General features: G+C 39.5%; 1 protein-coding gene across 1 annotated transcript; it reads left to right on the top strand.

Moving 5' to 3' along the window:
- The first annotated feature begins 824 nt into the window (after window positions 1–824).
- Window positions 825–10,567, top strand: LOC306891033 (2-hydroxyacyl-CoA lyase 2-like). Its single transcript, XM_079450977.1, has 15 exons — window positions 825–1,103; window positions 2,565–2,766; window positions 2,853–2,980; window positions 4,869–5,007; window positions 5,178–5,289; window positions 5,401–5,500; window positions 5,718–5,815; window positions 6,759–6,895; window positions 7,016–7,190; window positions 8,573–8,725; window positions 8,850–9,019; window positions 9,116–9,186; window positions 9,332–9,403; window positions 9,702–9,807; window positions 10,262–10,567. Exons 1-15 carry the CDS (start codon window positions 834–836, stop codon window positions 10,438–10,440), a joined length of 2,112 nt encoding a protein of 703 aa, XP_079307103.1. The 5' UTR covers window positions 825–833; the 3' UTR covers window positions 10,441–10,567.
- The last annotated feature ends 10,105 nt before the right edge of the window (window positions 10,568–20,672 follow it).

Here is a 20,672-nt window from a genome sequence, read left to right as displayed (position 1 = left end):
ATTTTGCGTATTGGCTAAAAACATGCTTATGCAGCCTAAAGAATAAAAACATAAATCCACATGGCTTAGCACAACAGAACCTATCATAAATATTACAATTTCGCCACCATGTTAGACTAGTGAATTTATTTGTGATGAATCTAGATAACATTGACTAGGCCCAACACAACAATAGCACATATTTTAATACAGTTTTATTAAAATTATGTTTATATCTCTAGCAAGTTGGTTTCTGATACAGTAATTTCAGGGTGGACAGTGACTTGTGAAACTTATTTTGGATCAGGGACTCCGTTCCTTCTCTAGTTGAGGATGAGGAGTATAGGGGACCCGTACAGGAACCACCCCCGAAGAGACGGAGGGCAATGGGAGAAGAAACGCAACAGCATCTGGCAATAGAGGTAAGCAGTAACAGAAATTCTGTTTCTGTATTCTATAGCCTATATGTATTTGTGTTTGTTTGCACATTTTTGTATTCTGAATTGTCATTATTAGACATATCTATCTACTTTTTTTCACATTTGTGATTTTATTAATTAGTGCTATATGGTGTGTATGTGTGAGTAAGCGAGAGAGAGAGTGATAGAGACCGCCAATAAAGCGAGTGAGTGAGTGAGTGATAGAGACCGCCAATAGAGTGAGCGAGCGAGTGAGTGAGTGAAAGCTAGTGTCTGTATTGTAATTAATAAAACTTACTTGCTCATAACAAAATTGTAACTGCTATGAATATGCTGATTTTGTTGTATTGTTGAACTGAGAAATGTGAAAACTTAATGTTTTCTGTGCTTACTCTTCTACAATTATGTCTAATTTCATAGGTGTGTGATACCATTATGAGCCATGCCAAGGAGAGGTTTTCTTTCACCAATCATCTCATCAGTGCCACTCTGTTGCAAGGAGACTTGTTCCCACAACACAGCAGAAAGTTCCCAGATTCAGCACTAGGAACCACGGTGGAAGCCTATCCCATGTTGGACAAAGCCAGACTTAAAACAGAACTGTCCCTTATCTATGAAAATGAGGACTTCCAGGGTTGCAGTGGTGCACTGGCTCTCTTTCAGGTTGTAATGGAAAATAACCTTCAAGACACATTCACTGAAACTGTAAGTCTTCTCAAGATCCTCATCACCACCACACCAATGACAACAGCAGAATCAGAGAGGTGCTTCTCTACTTTAAAGAGGATCAAAACGTTCCTTAGGAACACTATGGCACAAGATCGCCTCAACGCTCTGGCTATGCTCTCTATAGAGAAGAAACTCACACGGGACATTCCAGATTTCAACACAAGGGTCATTGAGAGATTTGCCACTCAGAAAGATAGACGAGCAAAGTTCCTGTACAAATAAGAGTTCTCCATCCCCTTCACTCACTCACCCCCCCCCCCCCCCCCCCGCATTCACTCCATCTACCTCTCTCTCTCTCACACACACACACACACCCTCCCGCATTCACTCCATCTACCTCTCTCTCTCACACACACACACACACACACACACCCTCCCGCATTCACTCCATCTACCTCTCTCTCACACACACACACACCCTCCCGCATTCACTCCATCTACCTCTCTCTCTCTCACACACACACACACCCTCCCGCATTCACTCCATCTACCTCTCTCTCTCTCACACACACACACACCCTCCCGCATTCATTCTATCTACCTCTCTCATACACAAGTTTGTCACAGACACCATATCTTAGTCTCTCTCTACTCTTTACTCTCTCTTTTTCTCTCTGTCTCTCTCTCTCTCTCACACACACACACACACACACACACTCACCCTCCATCTATCTCTTCAACTCACTCACTTTGAAAGACACACACACACGCTGTCATTCTCTTACTCACTCAGTCTCTCTCTCACTCACCACACCACATTTCACACACATTTGCCATTAAAATATTGATCTTAATAGTAATGTAACTATGCTTGCTTTGTTTTTTTTGTTCACTTTTTCCTATCTGGACACTGAGCGATGTAACTTGTTCATTATCATTACCTGTGAGACTTGATTTCTACATGGCAGTTCAATTAATATTGTCTTTTTAGACCATTGGTATTGACTGGTTTGAGTTCTTTTATTGGTATAGGCAAGGGACATGGACTAAAATGCACCAGAATGCAGGAAATCACATCTATGAAATTAAAAAATTTCTGGGGGAGGATCCCCCCAGATGCCCACACACACACACAAACAGCCCCACCTAAAATATTTTTCACCAGCCGCCACTGGTGACAGGTGTGCACGCGCAGCTCACTGCATCACAAGCCTTGCTGTCTTTGATCTCATGCGCCTATTTGACACTTAAGCATTCTTGTTGCATTGCCAAAAATGCAAGTTTTTACTGCAACATTGCATGTAAACACGTTCGTGCAGAACACCTGTTTTGGCAGATATCCATAAATCAGGACAGGGAAACACCACTCCCACAATCCGACAATGTGTCTATTATTCTATTCTCTTGAGGCGTATTCTCCTCCCCTCGCAGTGACAAAGATTGTTGCATTATACACCAGGGAATGTTATTCTAACTGTCAACGTCTGTGACACCCAGACAGAAAGTAAGAGTCCCCGGCATGGAGGAGAGAGCGTGGCGGAGGTCCTGCGGGCTCACGGGGTCAAATTCGTCTTTACGTTGGTGGGAGGACACATCTCGCCCATCCTGGTGGCCTGTGAGAAACTGGGCATCCGCATCGTCGACACGCGGCACGAGGCCACGGCTGTGTTTGCAGCCGATGCCGTGGCGAGACTTTCCTGTAAGAACAAATCTAAGAAAGCAAGAGGGTCCTTCGTGTTGCATGAGGATGTTAGATGGTGATAATCTAGTGTTTTGCCCCTGTAGGCACAGTGGGTGTGGCTGCAGTCACGGCCGGACCTGGACTGACCAACACTGTCACTGCGGTGAAGAACGCTCAGATGGCCGAATCTCCTCTGCTTCTTATCGGTGGTGCAGCTGCTACTCTACTGCAGGTCAGAAAGTTACTTCAAGGTGCACTTTACATACTCTCTGCTCAGCCTGGCGTGCTGGAACACCTCTGCCTTATCTGTTCCTCATATCGCTATTGGTGTGAGATTATATCAGGTAACTGTCCGTCACAGAGGTAACCCCCTGACCGCAACAGTGAGGCTCTGAAAGTAGAAATCATTTTATGAATTTAATTCTAAAACTTGAATATAACATTTCATGCGCAAGTTGTGAGTTTAATATTGAGTCTGTCAACAACTGTGTGTATAAGAATGCTTAACATGCTTTCTCTGCACTCATGAGATTGTGGTAGTGATGAAATTACAGGGTTTTATCTCCATGTATCTCTGACACAGTAAACTGGATGTGTATTCATCACCTCACCTCAAGGCTTATCTTAACTCTCCTGGTTCCTCCCGCCCAGTACAAGTGTACACACAGAGAGCAAATAAGTCAGCAATTACTTTTATATTATTATTGAACCGCTCTAACCGGGATCTTACGAAGCATGTTGAAGAGAAGAAACACACTAGAAAGAAAATAACAAAGCAAATGATCTCATTTCAGTATGAACAGAAGAACAGGTGTACAGGGATGAAGCTTAAGGAACGGAGCTAAAGAAGAAACTTCAATGTTTGCTTCATTTTTTCTTAAGAATAAAATGACATGCTTTGTTTCTACTTGCCCGGTCAAGAGCTTACAGTATACTTATCTATCAAACCTTTCAGTGTAACAAGCACATCGCATTCTCATGTATATATTAACACGAAGTGTTGAGTGACATTAATGATCAATTATTGTGGAGGGATTCTTTCGCTCATAATTTAATATAGAGGAGTCTCTGACACCATTGTTTGCGCATAATATTTCCTTCTGGAAGACGTATGATGCCAAACAATAAGCTATTAAAAGTAAACTGTTAGCTAGCATTATGATGTTGTGAACACTTATTCTTGTATTATAAAGTCGTTACTTTATATTTGTCGGAATACTTGTGACATTCAATGTTTCGACTTGCTCTGAACAAGAATGTCATTATATCATCATCATTATATTCAAATGAAATTCCGCACTGCTAAAATAATTTATATTTTTGACGAAAAAGGGTTTAAGCATAAAATAAATAAGTCTATTTATCACAAAAATCTATTTATCACATATAAAAAGAGAATAGTTACTTTCACACTAAATGCTAATGATTTGTAAAAAAAAATTTTCGGCCAATGGTCAATAATCTTTTTTACATATTTAAAGCACAATAAAATGTAAATGTTCCCCTAATTATTTTATATATTTTAATAAGTAAAATTCTGAATTTGTACATTTTGTGTTACGCTGAATGACAATGTAACAGTATTTCAACCAAATTGTGACTTTATTGTCCAAGAAACTTTACGTTGTAAGTAAAAAGACATTTTACTTACATTTAATGTGCTTTCTATGGACACAAAATCACTTTATCAATTTATTTCGACCCATGTATATAACATCTGTGAAGCTATTCTAACTTCTGATGATCTTTATGGCAAGAACATAAAACTCCTTTTTTTTAAATAAAATTAGGATGTGGATATAAATATGTGAGTATTGTCCTCCTAAGAATGTGTTGTCAATCTGATCCCATAAATTCTCATTGGTGCTGAAAAGTTGCAGACATAGTATATCTTACTGTAAAATACATTTGATATGAACATTCTGTTGAGTCGTGTGTGTAACGTAGAAGAGATCCTAGCTTAAGACATTCATTGTTTATGTTAATACAGCGAACAGTAATATTTTAAGTGTGTGTCATATGTGATGGTTTTGTGATCTGTTATAAATATGAAAATCTACAATTTGTACAAGAATAACCCACCACTCTTCCTCTTGACATTCGATTTTTGTGTTTTTTAGGGTAGAGGAGCCCTGAAGGATATTGACCAGATGTCTCTCTTTAAACCCCTCTGTAAGTTCTGTGCTTCAGTGAGAACAGTGAGAGAAATCGTTCCTACTGTGAGAAAAGCATTGGCCGTGGCACAGTCTGGCACACCAGGTTATGCTGCGAATGACCATTTTTTCATTTAATCATTTATCATTTTTGTGAGTGATTGAAACATGTCACTTTTCAGACAAGTTAAGATATAGTGAATCACACTTTTTAGAGAGTACATGACCTGACTCTGTGTGCATAAGTACAGTTTGATGTGTATAACAATTTCACAGGCCCAGTGTTTATCGAGCTTCCCATAGACACGCTGTACCCTTTCCATGTGGTGGAAAAAGAGTTTGCCCCTAAAAACACTCCCAAAGGTCTTATGGGCAAAATCACTGCACGGTAAAACATTTCTCACTTTTTATTTCCTCCAATTTTCTTACGCTTTATTTCATTATTAAAGGAAAGGCAATCACTTTTACGTTGAAAGTGTTTTTGTTTGTTATCCGCCAGGTATCTTAAAAATCACTTATCTAACTTATTTGCTGGAGCTTGGGAAAACCGTGATCCCTCCCCACTTCCCGTTCACATCCCGCAGGCCACAGAGGATGAGGTGAGACCTGTCAATCATTTAATGGCCATTTGAGATGTATTATTAATTGCTTTTATGGTTGCGTCACATTAGATCTCATTTGATTCTCATCATCTTTAACATGAACCATAACAGGGCAGAATGAAACGATCTAGAAAGCTGTGACTTTTACTTCAGACATGGCAGATTAGATCTTATTTACATGACTCGGTATTCAAGTTGTTTCATTCATTTCCAGATTCAAAGATGTGTGGAACTGGTGAGCCGAGCCAAGAAACCCGTCATACTGTTGGGCAGCCAAGCAACCTTGCCGCCTACACCTGCAGATGATGTCAGGTCATTTAGCCATTCTGTCTTTACCCAGTTTGTGTCATACTCGTTCATGGAGTAGTTCATCAATCCCCTTCTGGATATTAAACCTATTGTCTTTGTGGTGCCAGTCTAGATATTTAAAGACACCCCTCCTTCATTAAACAGTAAACATTAAACATTTAATATTGACATATACTGGTTGACACCTTTACATTTTTTTAAATCATATCGTGAAAAAACCCGTTCTGCTACTTTAGACCTGCTTACTATTTATTTTTCTTTGCAATAAAGGGCATTAGAAGTATAAAATAACACTCAAAAAATTTTTTCTCAAAAAATTATATTCTCATGTGGTTCAAAACTTCTGGTTCATTTTTATGTGGAAAAGAAAATATGTTGAGAAATCATTTTGGGGCCAAGTCAATGGGGCGGTGTTGTTTGGCTACCAACAAATATCTTCTTTTGTATTCTGCAGGACAAATATTTATTTTTCTTACAAAAAAAGAGTTTAAATCTTGGTGTGAACTATCCCTTTAGGTCCGTAGTTCTCAAACGTTTTCCTTGTTGTACAGTGCATTTTCGACCCTCCCCAAAATAAAGTCGCATAATCCTAAACTAGAATTTTAAGAAACCAAAAACATATTCAGTTATACAATGCTGAAACATAAATAATTTTGGTTATTTTTCTAGTGTTTGATTGCGTGAAAAGTATGATACAAATTCCGTGTCCCCCTGGATCAATCTTGGGGCCCCCAGTTCGAGAACCACTGCTTTAGGTCCAAAGGGTTTTTATGCTCCATATGCAACCAACACAGTTACTGTATGTATTGAATAAATTGATCATATAGAATAATGCTTTAGTTGTGTAAGCATGAGCCAAAAACGGCAACAATTATTGATTTATAGCACCCGGACATGTAACTCATGGTTGAAGTTTGAACTCTCTTTTTGGATGTGTGTCTTACAGAAAGGCCCTAGAGTCTTTAGGCATTCCTTGCTTCCTGGGTGGGATGTCTCGGGGCATGCTGGGAAAGAACAGTCTACTGCACATCAGACAGAACAGGAGAGATGCCTTGAAAGATGCTGATCTTGTGCTGCTGGCGGGTGAGTAACAGCGCCATCTAGTGTCTTTTTATTTTCTATGGTTTTATACTGTTCGGAATGCTTAGAAAACTAAGCTATTCTTTTTCTAGATGTCAATACATGATTTGTTTTGGTTTGTAGGCACAGTGTGTGACTTCAGATTGGGTTATGGAAGGGTGCTGAACCGACGGAGTAAAATCATTGCAGTTAACAGAGACAGAAGTCAGCTATTGAAGAACTCGGACATGTTCTGGAAACCAACAGTGGCCATTCAAGGTGAAGAAGTGCAGTTTAATTTCTTTCCTGAATACATAATGTATAATACATTAATGAAAATAAAATTCTCTGTACTATAGTATTAACTATAGTATCTAACTAGTTTTAATTCATTAACTGTAATAGGCCTATACTTAATTGAACACCCTATACCGGAGTATCTTGACATGATCAAGATGTTTTTCAGAAAAAGGATATTGTTGCATGTATGTTCTTTGACCTGTGATGTCATATTACTAACCAGGGAAATTATTTACTTGAATGTTGTTGTACCGTACAGTTCAACTACGTGTAAAATCGGTTTAAAAGAGAAGTCTGGGTCACAGTTATTTACCATTTTTGTTATTTAGTAATTTATTGTTGAGTCTTCCGTAGCACCTGTGACATTATAGGATTGCATAGTGTCCAGCAGTTGTACACTCAAGGAATACAGCAGCACTGACATTTGACTTTCTTCTATACTGTATTTGGATACAAAAGTATGAATTCGTTTTTTTCTTGTTTTCTGCTTGCAGATTATCACATCGTAGCTGATGGCTATGGGGGCAAGGGTTACCTGGTTGGGCGACAGGATGAGTCACAACTTGATGACATCATTAAAAAGGCACAGAAGGAAAGAAGAGAGCGAAAAGCCATTCTGTTAAAACCAACAGTGGCCATTCAAGGTGAAGAAGTGCAGTTTAATTTCTTTCCTGAATACATAATGTATAATACATTAATGAAAATAAAATTCTCTGTACTATAGTATTAACTATAGTATCTAACTAGTTTTAATTCATTAACTGTAATAGGCCTATACTTAATTGAACACCCTATACCGGAGTATCTTGACATTTTACTACAGTTTACTATAGTAAATATTATAGTATACTCTACTACAGTATTTTATCATTTGGGCACATCATTTACATTACACACTTACAATCTTGTGATCAATGTTTTGTAAAGAGACTGTACTTTATTGTGTATATTTATATGTATATAAAATATGTGGTCTTAAAGCACATGGGACATCTTTTGGGACCTTTTGAAGTTTAAAAAGCTCTGCACTAAATAAACTAGAATCAAAATCCATCTGTAGTGGACATGAAATGGTAAATGCGTCACATGATTTGGGAGGGGTCGTGAGATATGTAGGAAGTGGTTATCGGGCACCTGCTCACCTGTTGTGGGTCAGGAGGGGGTGAATGGGGAGTAAGTGTACTCTTTGTTGACCAGCAATTTATTTTTGCAACATGTTTGTGGAGTAATAATTGGAGTATTGGAAAGCTTTCTGTTTTTTGTATGTATGATGTCCTTTTTGATGCGTCACAAATACAGCACTCCCAGTTAAGCCGCTCAGCGGATTACAGCTACATCATATTTGTATAACTTAAGTTATAACCTGTGTATACATACAGTACATATACACTACTAAAAAAGGGGTTCTACACTGACAATTTATTTTCCAAATGTTTCAGGCGATGCTGGCTCTTTCCTCCTGCGTCTCTCTAAAGCCCTCAAGGGACACAGATGCCCAGAGGAATGGCCTCAAAGTCTGAAAGAAGGAGATTACTTCAAAGAGAAAACTAAGAGGTGAACTTTCCCCACCTTTTCTATTCTTGCTTGCATGTCAGCTTTGTCTCAGGAGACTGAATGTGTAAACCTATGACCTATAACTCCCTTTAGTTTCATCTCGCTGCCTATTTGTTTATCTCAGAGCCAAAGCAGATGAGAAGACAGAGATGCATCTGAATCCTCTGAATGTTCTGCACCGGGTGGATGAGCTTTTGAATGAGGACAGCATCATAGTGGCCGCCGGGGGAGATTTTGTCGGCAGTGCTGCTTATATCATGAGGCCGCGGGGCCCGCTGCGCTGGCTAGACCCAGGTTAGCAGGACTATCGATATTTTTTGACCTGTTTGTGAACATCTAAAGCACCGTTTTGAAGGAATTGATGATTCTGTTTTCTGCTATTCACTCCAGGAGCTTTTGGGACTCTGGGTGTTGGAGGAGGTTTTGCTCTGGGGGCCAAGCTCTGTCGACCTGACTCTGAGGTAAGACTGTAAAGAAGTTAAATTGTATTGAATGCTTTGATATTGATCTCTGTTTGACCAGAGGACCTAGCTGACCTGACTGTAGTGACATTTGCCCCAGTTATTGAAACATTTTTTCCTACGTGGTGCGATGTGTGTGTTACAGGTTTGGATCATTTACGGTGATGGTTCCCTTGGATACAGTGTAGCTGAATTTGATACCTTTACACGCCACAAGGTGGGGAAAACACGGCCAAACCTCACATATAAATCCCTTTTATGTACTGGGGACAAAGTAGTTTACATATCTATTTAAAAGACAGGACAGGGCGTAATAGGGTTTTGGATTACATTTGATTTATTTACAAATGAATTAAAAAATCATAACATTTTTAACCCTTTCCATATGCGATCAACAGCAGATGAAGCATGTTATGTGATTGTCCCCATAGACTTATATTGTAAGTGCATAATGCATAAATGCAGTATATAAGCCAGAACGATTGTAAATGAGCTGTTTTTTCACGTCATGTCAGACACCGGTGATCGCTCTGGTCGGAAATGATGCCTGCTGGAGTCAGATCTCCAGAGAACAAGTGCCTTTGCTCGGGAGCAATGTAGCCTGTGGTCTCGCCTTCACAGGTGAGATGGTTTACTCTAATAATATTTTCAAAATGTTGTCATAAATGTAGGATTTAGCACGAGTTTGAAGTTTACAGTACACCTCCCGAGTCTTCAAAAAAATATGTGGATCAAGATGTTTTTCAGAAAAAGGATATTGTTGCATGTATGTTCTTTGACCTGTGATGTCATATTACTAACCAGGGAAATTATTTACTTGAATGTTGTTGTACCGTACAGTTCAACTACGTGTAAAATCGCTTTAAAAGAGAAGTCTGGGTCACAGTTATTTACCATTTTTGTTATTTAGTAATTTATTGTTGAGTCTTCCGTAGCACCTGTGACATTATAGGATTGCATAGTGTCCAGCAGTTGTACACTCAAGGAATACAGCAGCACTGACATTTGACTTTCTTCTATACTGTATTTGGATACAAAAGTATGAATTCGTTTTTTTCTTGTTTTCTGCTTGCAGATTATCACATCGTAGCTGATGGCTATGGGGGCAAGGGTTACCTGGTTGGGCGACAGGATGAGTCACAACTTGATGACATCATTAAAAAGGCACAGAAGGAAAGAAGAGAGCGAAAAGCCATTCTGTTAAACGTTCTGATTGGGAAAACCAACTTCAGGGAGGGCTCTATCTCCGTCTAAACAGCGACACTGTGCACGATCCTGCCTAGAAACCCAAAGTTCTCTTTTATGTTTTACATTTCAATTTTATGTTTTAATTTTAAAGCCTAATTAATTTATATGCGGTGCACATTTCAGTACATTTACAGACTGACTTGTTAAAACAAAAAGAAGTTAAGTTATTGGAATGGAAGCAGAGTATCAAATGTGTGCAACAACATACCAGATTGCAGCGGTGTTGTAACTAGGACAGTTTTTAAAGTTAAATTGGGTGAAACTCAGAAAAAGGACATGTTGTGGTCATCTTTCTCTCCACCAGAAATAAGACAATATTTCGCTCAAAGAGAGCTGATGTTTAATACATTTTTACATTGTGACATTATTTTATAAGTAAGCACATACATTTACCCAATGTCTCAGTGTTGTATTGGGGAAATAAGGCTTATTTTTTTCTTGTAATACTTAATTTGACAAGTACCATGTTGTAGAATTTGTTGTACTGGCTTTAATTTATGCTTATTTTATTTATATTACGTACTGTATTACAGTATGAGAATCACCATTTAGAATAATGAGAATTATTGAAACCTCCTATACAGGACCCATAACAATGAATTTTTTTGATTAATGTACTTAAAGTAGGTCACAATGTCACAATCGCAAAAATTATTTATTTAAGAAAAATATAAGTTGTATACGGTGGCCTGGACATGTTTTTTTTCTTGAAGTTCACCCATTTCCTTAAGGAGCAGCAGTGCCTTAGTGTGTCGCTTTGGAAGATCAGAAATGTTGTGGTCCTTTCAATATTTATTTCATGTTTTCCAAGCACATTAATATATGACAATGAAGGACTGATCTGTGTGTTAGTGTGGCTGCTTGTGTGATATATGCAATAGTGTTGAATCTTTTTCATTCAACGGTGTGCCTGAAGCTGAAGACCATGACTTTGCAGTTACAGTTATTGTGCATGCTTACTGTATGACGGAATCAGTGGATCATCAAATTGAAGTTTAGAAACATGTTAGTTTTAATCTAAGTATGACCGTAAAATATATTTATAAAAACCTCTGGAAATAAGTAGTCTGTATTTTTTCAATCTGAGACCTTTCTATATCACAGTTCTTTTCCTCAGGTTTGTGATTCACAGAATCATTTAGGTATTGTTATATAATTCATCAAGATGTTTTGATTGCAATAAAATCACGAAAGACTCATAAACATCATTGAGAACAGCATCTTATTTCACGCCTTCTGATATTCAGAAGCTTCTGGGGCTTGTGAGTGGGCTCCCAGTGGAGAAGATGATTCTGGTAAAGGTTGCTGGACAACCTGGTCTCCTTGGTCCGGCCTCAAGCTGAGTCTCTGGAGCATTTGAAGAAGCCGCTTTAGGACCAAAGGCCTTAACCAGGATCGCTTTAAAGCTGATTTAGGTCATAACCACCAAATGTGGATTTATAATCCCGCTTACTTTCTCCTTCCTCCATAGCATTACACTACTGCAAAGGTATTTTCATCTTCAAATAATGTCAAATTAAAAGATAAGATGGCCAAAACTGTGACTTGAGCACTAAAGGGCAAACCACTAAATGTTTCCATATGTTAACACTAGTATTGACAAGAACCAACGAAGCCCAAAAAATCAGAGACAAGTGTGTGAACGTTTCTTAGTTTTAATTAATAAGCACTCCATCTTCTTCACACTTGATCTTCATTTTCATCCTCCGCAGCACCTTCTGTAAAGCACACAAACAAAACACTTTAGCAGAGAGTTAATGCACACATAATACACCAACATAAGCTGAACTTCTGAGCTTTGTTTTGAGCATTGCTAAATGGACTGTAACGTCACTCGCATTGTTTTTTCAGCATAAAGACTTTTTTTAAAGCCACTACACCCAGTCTGACTGCTTTGAAAAGGCTTCGTACGCTCGATATCTGAAAGGTGCTGATGAGCCGCTTCCCGCAGATCAGCGATCACATCAGGAAAGCTCTTCTCAAGTTCCTGCAGCTTGTCCACAGACAAGGAAAAAAGTGTGCAGGAACTTAAGGCACGAAGTTGAGCAGGCTGCTGTCCTCCCAAGAGCAAACTGATCTCTGCAAAGACATAACAGAGAAATCCAAATAGAAAAAACATTCAATATATAAGCAAGAAACTTAACTACAAGCCAAATACGTCATAACACTTTTATAGAGTACGGCATTTCTCCATCAAATGATGAAAACAAGTAGATCTACAGTAAGTCAACATAAAAAGTAGACTGGCGGTACAGTATATACTGTATGTATATTTTCTTTTAAATATACCAATGGCACACTTAAAGGTTTTTCGGTCGTTTTCCAAGTTGTCCGAATTATGTCTGAATTCTTTCACACATACTACCAGCTTCCTGTCAAAAGTAGGAAGTTCTTGGTAAAAATGATATGATGTGTGTCTCTGTAAAGTTCAAACTGAATTAAAGCAAGTTTCTCATACACCACCTCCAAAGTACTCTCCAGACAAGAGCTCCTGCTGGAAAGACTTGATCTCCTCGTGTACCCGTCCACGCTCGATGAAGAACATCCTGTCAGCAGGACCGTTCCGTTGGATGATGATGTCGCCTGTCTGGAAGATTTCGCACTCCAGCTTCATCAGAACGGCCTCGATCAGCGTGACATCGCCACTAGCAAACAGCCATCCCTTCATCAAGTTTGGGCACATGACTTTCATAACATCCTACAGTACGAAACATGAATGTCTTTTAGCTTTGAGCTCATGAATATGCTAATTTGCTCCTACACATGAACAAAATAAACGTTTAGAAGGTATACACATTTACACTCTTTTGATCGGTCAGTGACAACATTTGACAAAATGGTATAACTGCACACGTCAGTTCATATTTAAAAAAATCTAACTTTCTCAATTTGACAAACCTTTTTTAGCGATTCTTGCAGGAGGCCAAGACAGCTCCTTTTCTGTTGCCATCTGTAGCCTGCAATGGCACGCTTGCGCAATGCCTTGGGCAGATGTTCGAAGTTTTTCAGCTACAGATGTAACATATCAAATATGCCATTATATTATCTGACGTACCTTCAGTTCATTTAATAAAAATGAGCAAATGTTACAAAAGAGCACCTCTTTTACGTTCGCATTGCTAGCTGCAAATGTTGCTATCTGCAAAGCAACAAGTGCAATAAACATCGATCGGCCAATCACAGTACTTATGATGGCGGCCCATTGTTCTTCAATACCTACAAATCAGAGAAACACATCCATGCAAACGCCATTATTGCATCTTTTTACATCCTTTTTGAGTGCTGCTTGCTTTTACTAGGTTGTGGTAAGTTTTATTGTTAAGGATTTGGTCAAAGCCCTGAGTTCGTCTAAATGCAAGCATCGCTGAATTTAAGTATTTCGAATGCATGTTGGAAGTGTGACGTACGTGTCGGAGGGTCAGAAGCTCCACATAGTGTCCCGGTCATTTGGCAGAATGCACGAAAGAAAGAAGATGAGTACTTCTCTCCAATTGAGGCATTCTACGTAATGTGTCAAAAAAAGAATAAAACAGGCATTCAATTCACGTGACTTCTCACCATATTAAAAACCATGTACCATTTACCAGGAGGTGTTCTTGTGTGACCCAGCTATCAGGTGGAAATTCACCCAGCCCGGAGAGGAAAAACTGGATGCAGGCGTTCCAGTGCATAATAAGAAACAGCACCACTGCAACAAACAAGGTTCTAAAGGTTCTTCTCACTGCTACAAGCTGGATGTGTAAATCCTACAAGCACGTACGAAAACACCATGCAACCATTACAATCACACTCCATACAACAACAAAAATGTCTACTTTTGTATGCAAGAAACTGGCTATTCCTTACTTCTTCAAGTTCCAAGAAAAACCTGGTGAGTTTCGGGACACGGAGCAGACGTATCATGCTCAGAATCCTCACAAACATGAGGATCCTCATGATCTTTGAGGCCATCAGCGAGCTCGTGTCAACGTGATAGTTTTCCTGAAAAAAATCAAATATGGTTTTATAGTAAGACGTCGAATAGTTGATATCATCAATGTGACTGATATTAATAAGGCCGAATAAGCAAACTCACCAAAATTATGATGAAGACATCCGCCGGAAACGCAGCCAGCAGGTCTGGAACAAACCACGAGCTTAGATAGTCTTTCTTTATCAGCTGAGGATCAAGAACGAGCACCTAGACGGAACAAAAAAGTGCGGACTGAAAATCTGTTTTGAATATAAAAACATAGACAGGTGCAGCTAAGTAAGATAATCATATTTACGTTGTTGTCATCAGTTAAACTGGACTATTTCTAAAAATGTGTGATTGGCATTATTAAGGCGTTCATCAGTAATCTGGCTAATGCAAAGGTTTAGTTTTCATTTCGTTTCTTGTTTTTCACCCAGAACGCTGTTATGGCTGGTTTCCTACCTGACCATGTTCCTTGAAGAATCCCATTCGAAAGTTTATCAAGATGTCAAAACAGAACACTATGTCTGAGATGACATTTAAAGATAACCAAATCTTGTGTGAGCTTTTGTGGATATCCTCAGAAAAGGCCATGTCCAAAGGGATGGCAAACAAGTTGAAAGATGTAAGGATGATCATGAACAGCAGGTATACATTTCTGCGGAAAAAAAAAGGCTTTGAAACACAAAATCTATTGTATGTTGCTTGGTTAGCTAATTCACTCAAAGTCCCACCGCATTCAATAATGTGTCGTTGTGTCACTCATCTTTTAGCACTGAAATAGCATCTGTAAAAGTTTTTTTCCTGTGATTATGATTTATTCATGCCTTAAAAAGGCTGAAATGTAACATTTGTACTGTATACATAGATGCTTCATTTGACGTGTGAGCAGCGTGTGCTGGTGTTGCAGAAGCAGAGCTGAAACATCAGTGATGGTTATATACTGTATGTAGTATATGCACCATCCACATCTATGCCTCACATGAAGTTGTAAACAGAGGCAGTTTCAAACAGCATTTTTTAAACCGTCTTTGGTAAATATATGGAGAAAATACTCTACAATGGATTCAAGTATTGAAATTGCACACGGTTTATCTTAAAGCGTATATAAAAACACGATTATCGATTTATCGATTGTTCAAAAGAGGGAGTTTAACTCAAATTAAATTCCTTTATGATTTTGTTTTCACATTTTCCTTCATATGCAAAGATATTTCTAGTAACAAAAAGTCCAGGGCCCTTTTCCAGTGGAAGGAATGAATGCCTTTCATGATTTAACCTCCTCAAATAAGCATTAATACAAATGATTTGTACCCCGACCCCCAAAAACACAAGATTTTGGTTAAATGTGGTGGTGCATTATTAATAAAATGAGATTTTTCCGGTTACCTGGCCCGACTCCGCGGATGTATAATACAAGTCTCTTTGTCAGACGGTTCTCTGTATTTCAATGGCATCCTTCCTGTAAGCAAGTTTCAGCGAAAGGTGAAAGACGATCTCTTCTGATGCTGGTCGTGAAGCGAAGTGTACAGTTGACCGTTGCCTCCGTTGTTTTTTAAATTGCATCGAGTGAATTTGAATGATGCAGATCATCGTCATATTCATGCCGCTCCACCAGCAGCGGCTCGCCCATAGAGGGCGCTGGGGTGCCGACCTCCCTGCCAGTTTTTTATTTGTATTTAAAAAAAAAAATCTTTTAATAATCTCTCATTTTGAAAAATAATCTGTGTTAATTACATGATATTAATGGTTTTAATCTAGAATGTGTTTAGAACTCTCCAGAATGATATTTGGATGTTGGTGTAGTAGTAGTAGCCAATAGGCTGTCTTCCCTGGGCTCCAGTTCGCTCAGCCCTACAGTGCTGGAATTTAAGCCAATGGTTCCCCGGTTGCTACGCAAAAAAGTTTATATTTCGCCAATCATCGTCGTGTAATTTTAAGGTTTAGGGGCTCTGAAAATATCGCCTGTAGTACCAAGATTAGTGATGGGCGATACCACATTTTTTTGATGCGATACGATACCGATATTTTTTCTTTAAATTTAAGCGATACTGATACCGATACCGATACTGCTATCATTTTTAAAGTGTATGAGAATTTTTCATTTTTATAATAGAATATAATTACAATTAAAGACAAATTACGACTTGTACTGGCCATTAATAACATATTTATTATAAAAGGTTAATTTAACAAAAAAATTAAATGTTTAAACCACATTCTTCCAAAAATTATGATGAAATAACGTAAATCCTAAAAACATTAACTGTGCATTTTTTCACTGTCATTTTAAACAGGCCATTTTTCTTGAACTGTTACACTTACTGTACAGAACTATTACTGAACTGTACTGAAGTTTCCTATTGCAAACTTTCATTTGTGTGCGCGCACAAACACACTTATTTTTATTTGCCTATTTGTACCAAGTGACAAGGGATTACACGTAATAGGTTAACTAATGACCAGCTCTTTGTACCTGGATACTTTTTGCCTCCCTGGAAAGTCTCCTGTAACGTCTTTTGTCGGACAGATGAAGACTGGGCAGAGGAAGACTGGGCACGGGCAGCTTGGTTTCGTTCAACCTCTTTATAAGTTTGTAAATGTTTAAAAAGGTTGCTAGTATTATTGCTGTGTGCCACTTTTTTATCACATATATTGCATCGTGCAATATTGTAGAAAAATAGCACCACACCACGCTACTTTTCCTCTCTGCCATCGTGCCGCTCTGTTTAAAATGAATGCGTCGTCCACGTGACCACACAACTCGCGCTGCACCATCAAAATACACCCGCAGTGCATGCGGGTATGACATCAATTACGTATGGGTAAAGTCCACTACGTCATCGCGCTACAGACTGCACGCACGCACGCACAGCCGGCTGGAAAGTTTTAACATTTTAAACACCGCCACCGATTGACATAAACACTGCACAGCTTTGATAACATTTAGTCATGCCTTAATTAAGATATCGATACTTTATATGAAATATCGATACCTAAACAGTAGCTTTCGAGTATCGATATATCGATACTATAGCATCGATGTGCACATCCCTAACCAAGATTAGAGCAGTGCACCACTTTTTACCTTTTACCTCAGAGCGGAGTGCGAGTGCAGTATGGCGGCGCCGGCGACGTTGAATATCAATAATGTAGTCGTGGGAGTTAATCTTGCCCCAAATTCAGTAAAATCTCTACACCTGTATCCATTCGAAAGAAGAACATTAGCGGAAAAACTAATTGTAAAAGAACTCGGACCAGACAAGCCAGAAGTGAATATAACGCAAAAGGCGCGAGAAAAGGAGAAAACCTACAAGAGAACCTTTTCCCGAGGTTGGTTCGATCGAAAGGTTTGGCTTACTAGCTGCGGTTACGCCAATGCAATCTTTTGCTTCCCTTGCTTACTGTTTAAAACAAGTGCTTGTGATAGCTCGTGGACACAGACAGGGGTGACAGACCTGAAACATATGTCAGAACGCATTAAGAAACATGAACGGGCAAGAGTGCATATGGACAACTCTGTGAAGCTAGCCATGCTAGGCCGAATTAGTATAGCCACACAGCTAGATGAGGGACACCGCATTGCCATAAGAAGGCACAACGAGGAGGTGGACAGGAATCGGCATATTTTGTCAAAGATCATTGATGCCGTGAAATGTTGTGGTGCCTTTGAACTTGCTTTGCGTGGTCACGATGAGAGTGACGCATCAGAAAACCCTGGCATTTTCCTGGGTCTAATTGATCTTATGGCCTCAATCGACCGTGAGTTGGAGGTGCACCTGGAGAACGCCACTGTTTTTAAAGGCACTTCGAAGACCGTGCAAAATGAACTGTTAGACTGCGCATGTTGTCAGTTCTCAGAGACCGCATTCTGGAAGAGGTGAAACAGTCGGACTATATTGCCATTCAGGCAGACGAGACAACCGACATCTGCACTCATTGTCAGCTTGTGCTTGTGCTACGGTACATAGATGGCCACAACAACATTCAACAACGTTTTTTTGAGTTTATCGCGCTTCCAAATGCGACCGCTGATACGATTGCCACTGCATTATTGGAAAGGCTGAGCACCATCCTTCCTGCGGGACAAGAGAGAAAATTAATTGCCCAGGCCTATGATGGTGCCGCAGTGATGAGGGGTGCTACAGGTGGAGTGCAGCGTATAGTGCAAGACGTCTACGGGAGTGCATACTACGTTCACTGTTATGCGCATCAGTTGAACCTCATTATGCAGCAGGCAACATCCCACATCCCAAAGATCGGGCAGTTTTTTTCAGACATTGGGGGGTTTTCTACATTTTTTTCCAAGTCATTCAAACGAACGGCAGTGCTGGATGAAGTGGTGGCACACAGACTTCCAGGAGCTTCAACAACGCGATGGAACTTCCACAGTCGTGCTGTTAACACAGTTTACGAGCACAAAGATGAACTGGTTAAGTGCTTCCAAACCATTCGAGACAGAGGAGACTTTGATGCCATATCGAAGAGAGAGGCCGGGGGTTGTATGAGAATGTTGGAAGATGAGGTTTTCTGTTTCATCCTGGCGTTATTCCACAAAATCATGCCACATGTAGACATGCTGTTTAACCATCTGCAGAAGAGGAACATAGACTCTGTCTTCATCGCAGGGATCACCCAGAGGTTCACTCACAGCATACAGGTGATCAGGTAGGCTATGATTTTGCATATTGGCTAAAAACATGCTTATGCAGCCTAAAGAATAAAAACATAAATCCACATGGCTTAGCACAACAGAACCTATCATAAATATTACAATTTTGCCACCATGTTAGACTAGTGAATTTATTTGTGATGAATCTAGATAACATTGACTAGGCCCAACACAACAATAGCACATATTTTAATACAGGTTTATTAAAATTATGTTTATATCTCCAGCAAGTTGGTTTCTGATACAGTAATTTCAGGGTGGACAGTGACTTGTGAAACTTATTTTGGATCAGGGACTCCGTTCCTTCTCTAGTTGAGGATGAGGAGTATAGGGGACCCGTACAGGAACCACCCCCGAAGAGACGGAGGGCAATGGGAGAAGAAACACAACAGCATCTGGCAATAGAGGTAAGCAGTAATAGAAATTCTGTTTCTGTATTCTATAGCCTATATGTATTTGTGTTTGTTTGCACATTTTTGTATTCTGAATTGTCAAATCTATCTACTTTTTTTTCACATTTGTGATTTTATTAATTAGTGCTATATGGTGTGTATGTGTGAGTGAGTGAGCGAGAGAGAGAGTGATAGAGACCGCCAATAAAGCGAGTGAGTGAGTGAGTGATAGAGACCGCCAATAGAGCGAGCGAGCGAGCGAGTGAGTGAGTGAGAGCTAGTGTCTGTATTGTAATTAATAAAACTTACTTGCTCATAACAAAATTGTAACTGCTATGAATATGCTGATTTTGTTGTATTGTTGAACTGAGAAATGTGAAAACTTAATGTTTTCTGTGCTTACTCTTCTACAATTATGTCTAATTTCATAGGTGTGTGATACCATTATGAGCCATGCCAAGGAGAGGTTTTCTTTCACCAATCATCTCATCAGTGCCACTCTGTTGCAAGGAGACTTGTTCCCACAACACAGCAGAAAGTTCCCAGATTCAGCACTAGGAACCACGGTGGAAGCCTATCCCATGTTGGACAAAGCCAGACTTAAAACAGAACTGTCCCTTATCTATGAAAATGAGGACTTCCAGGGTTGCAGTGGTGCACTGGCTCTCTTTCAGGTTGTAATGGAAAATAACCTTCAAGACACATTCACTGAAACTGTAAGTCTTCTCAAGATCCTCATCACCACCACACCAATGACAACAGCAGAATCAGAGAGGTGCTTCTCTACTTTAAAGAGGATCAAAACGTTCCTTAGGAACACTATGGCACAAGATCGCCTCAACGCTCTGGCTATGCTCTCTATAGAGAAGAAACTCACACGGGACATTCCAGATTTCAACACAAGGGTCATTGAGAGATTTGCCACTCAGAAAGATAGACGAGCAAAGTTCCTGTACAAATAAGAATTCTCCATCCCCTTCACTCACTCACCCCGTTCAATTAATATTGTCTTTTTAGACCATTGGTATTGACTGGTTTGAGTTCTTTTATTGGTATAGGCAAGGGACATGGACTAAAATGCACCAGAATGCAGGAAATCACATCTATGAAATTAAAAAATTTCTGGGGGAGGATCCCCCCAGATGCCCACACACACACACAAACAGCCCCACCTAAAATATTTTTCACCAGCCGCCACTGGTGACAGGTCTGCACGCGC

Source organism: Barbatula barbatula, assembly GCF_947034865.1.
Source record: "Barbatula barbatula genome assembly, chromosome: 2".
In the NCBI taxonomy this organism is placed as follows: Eukaryota; Metazoa; Chordata; class Actinopteri; order Cypriniformes; family Nemacheilidae; genus Barbatula; species Barbatula barbatula.
Note: the sequence above shows the minus strand (reverse complement) of the source record. Positions and strands in the feature narration are given on the sequence as shown.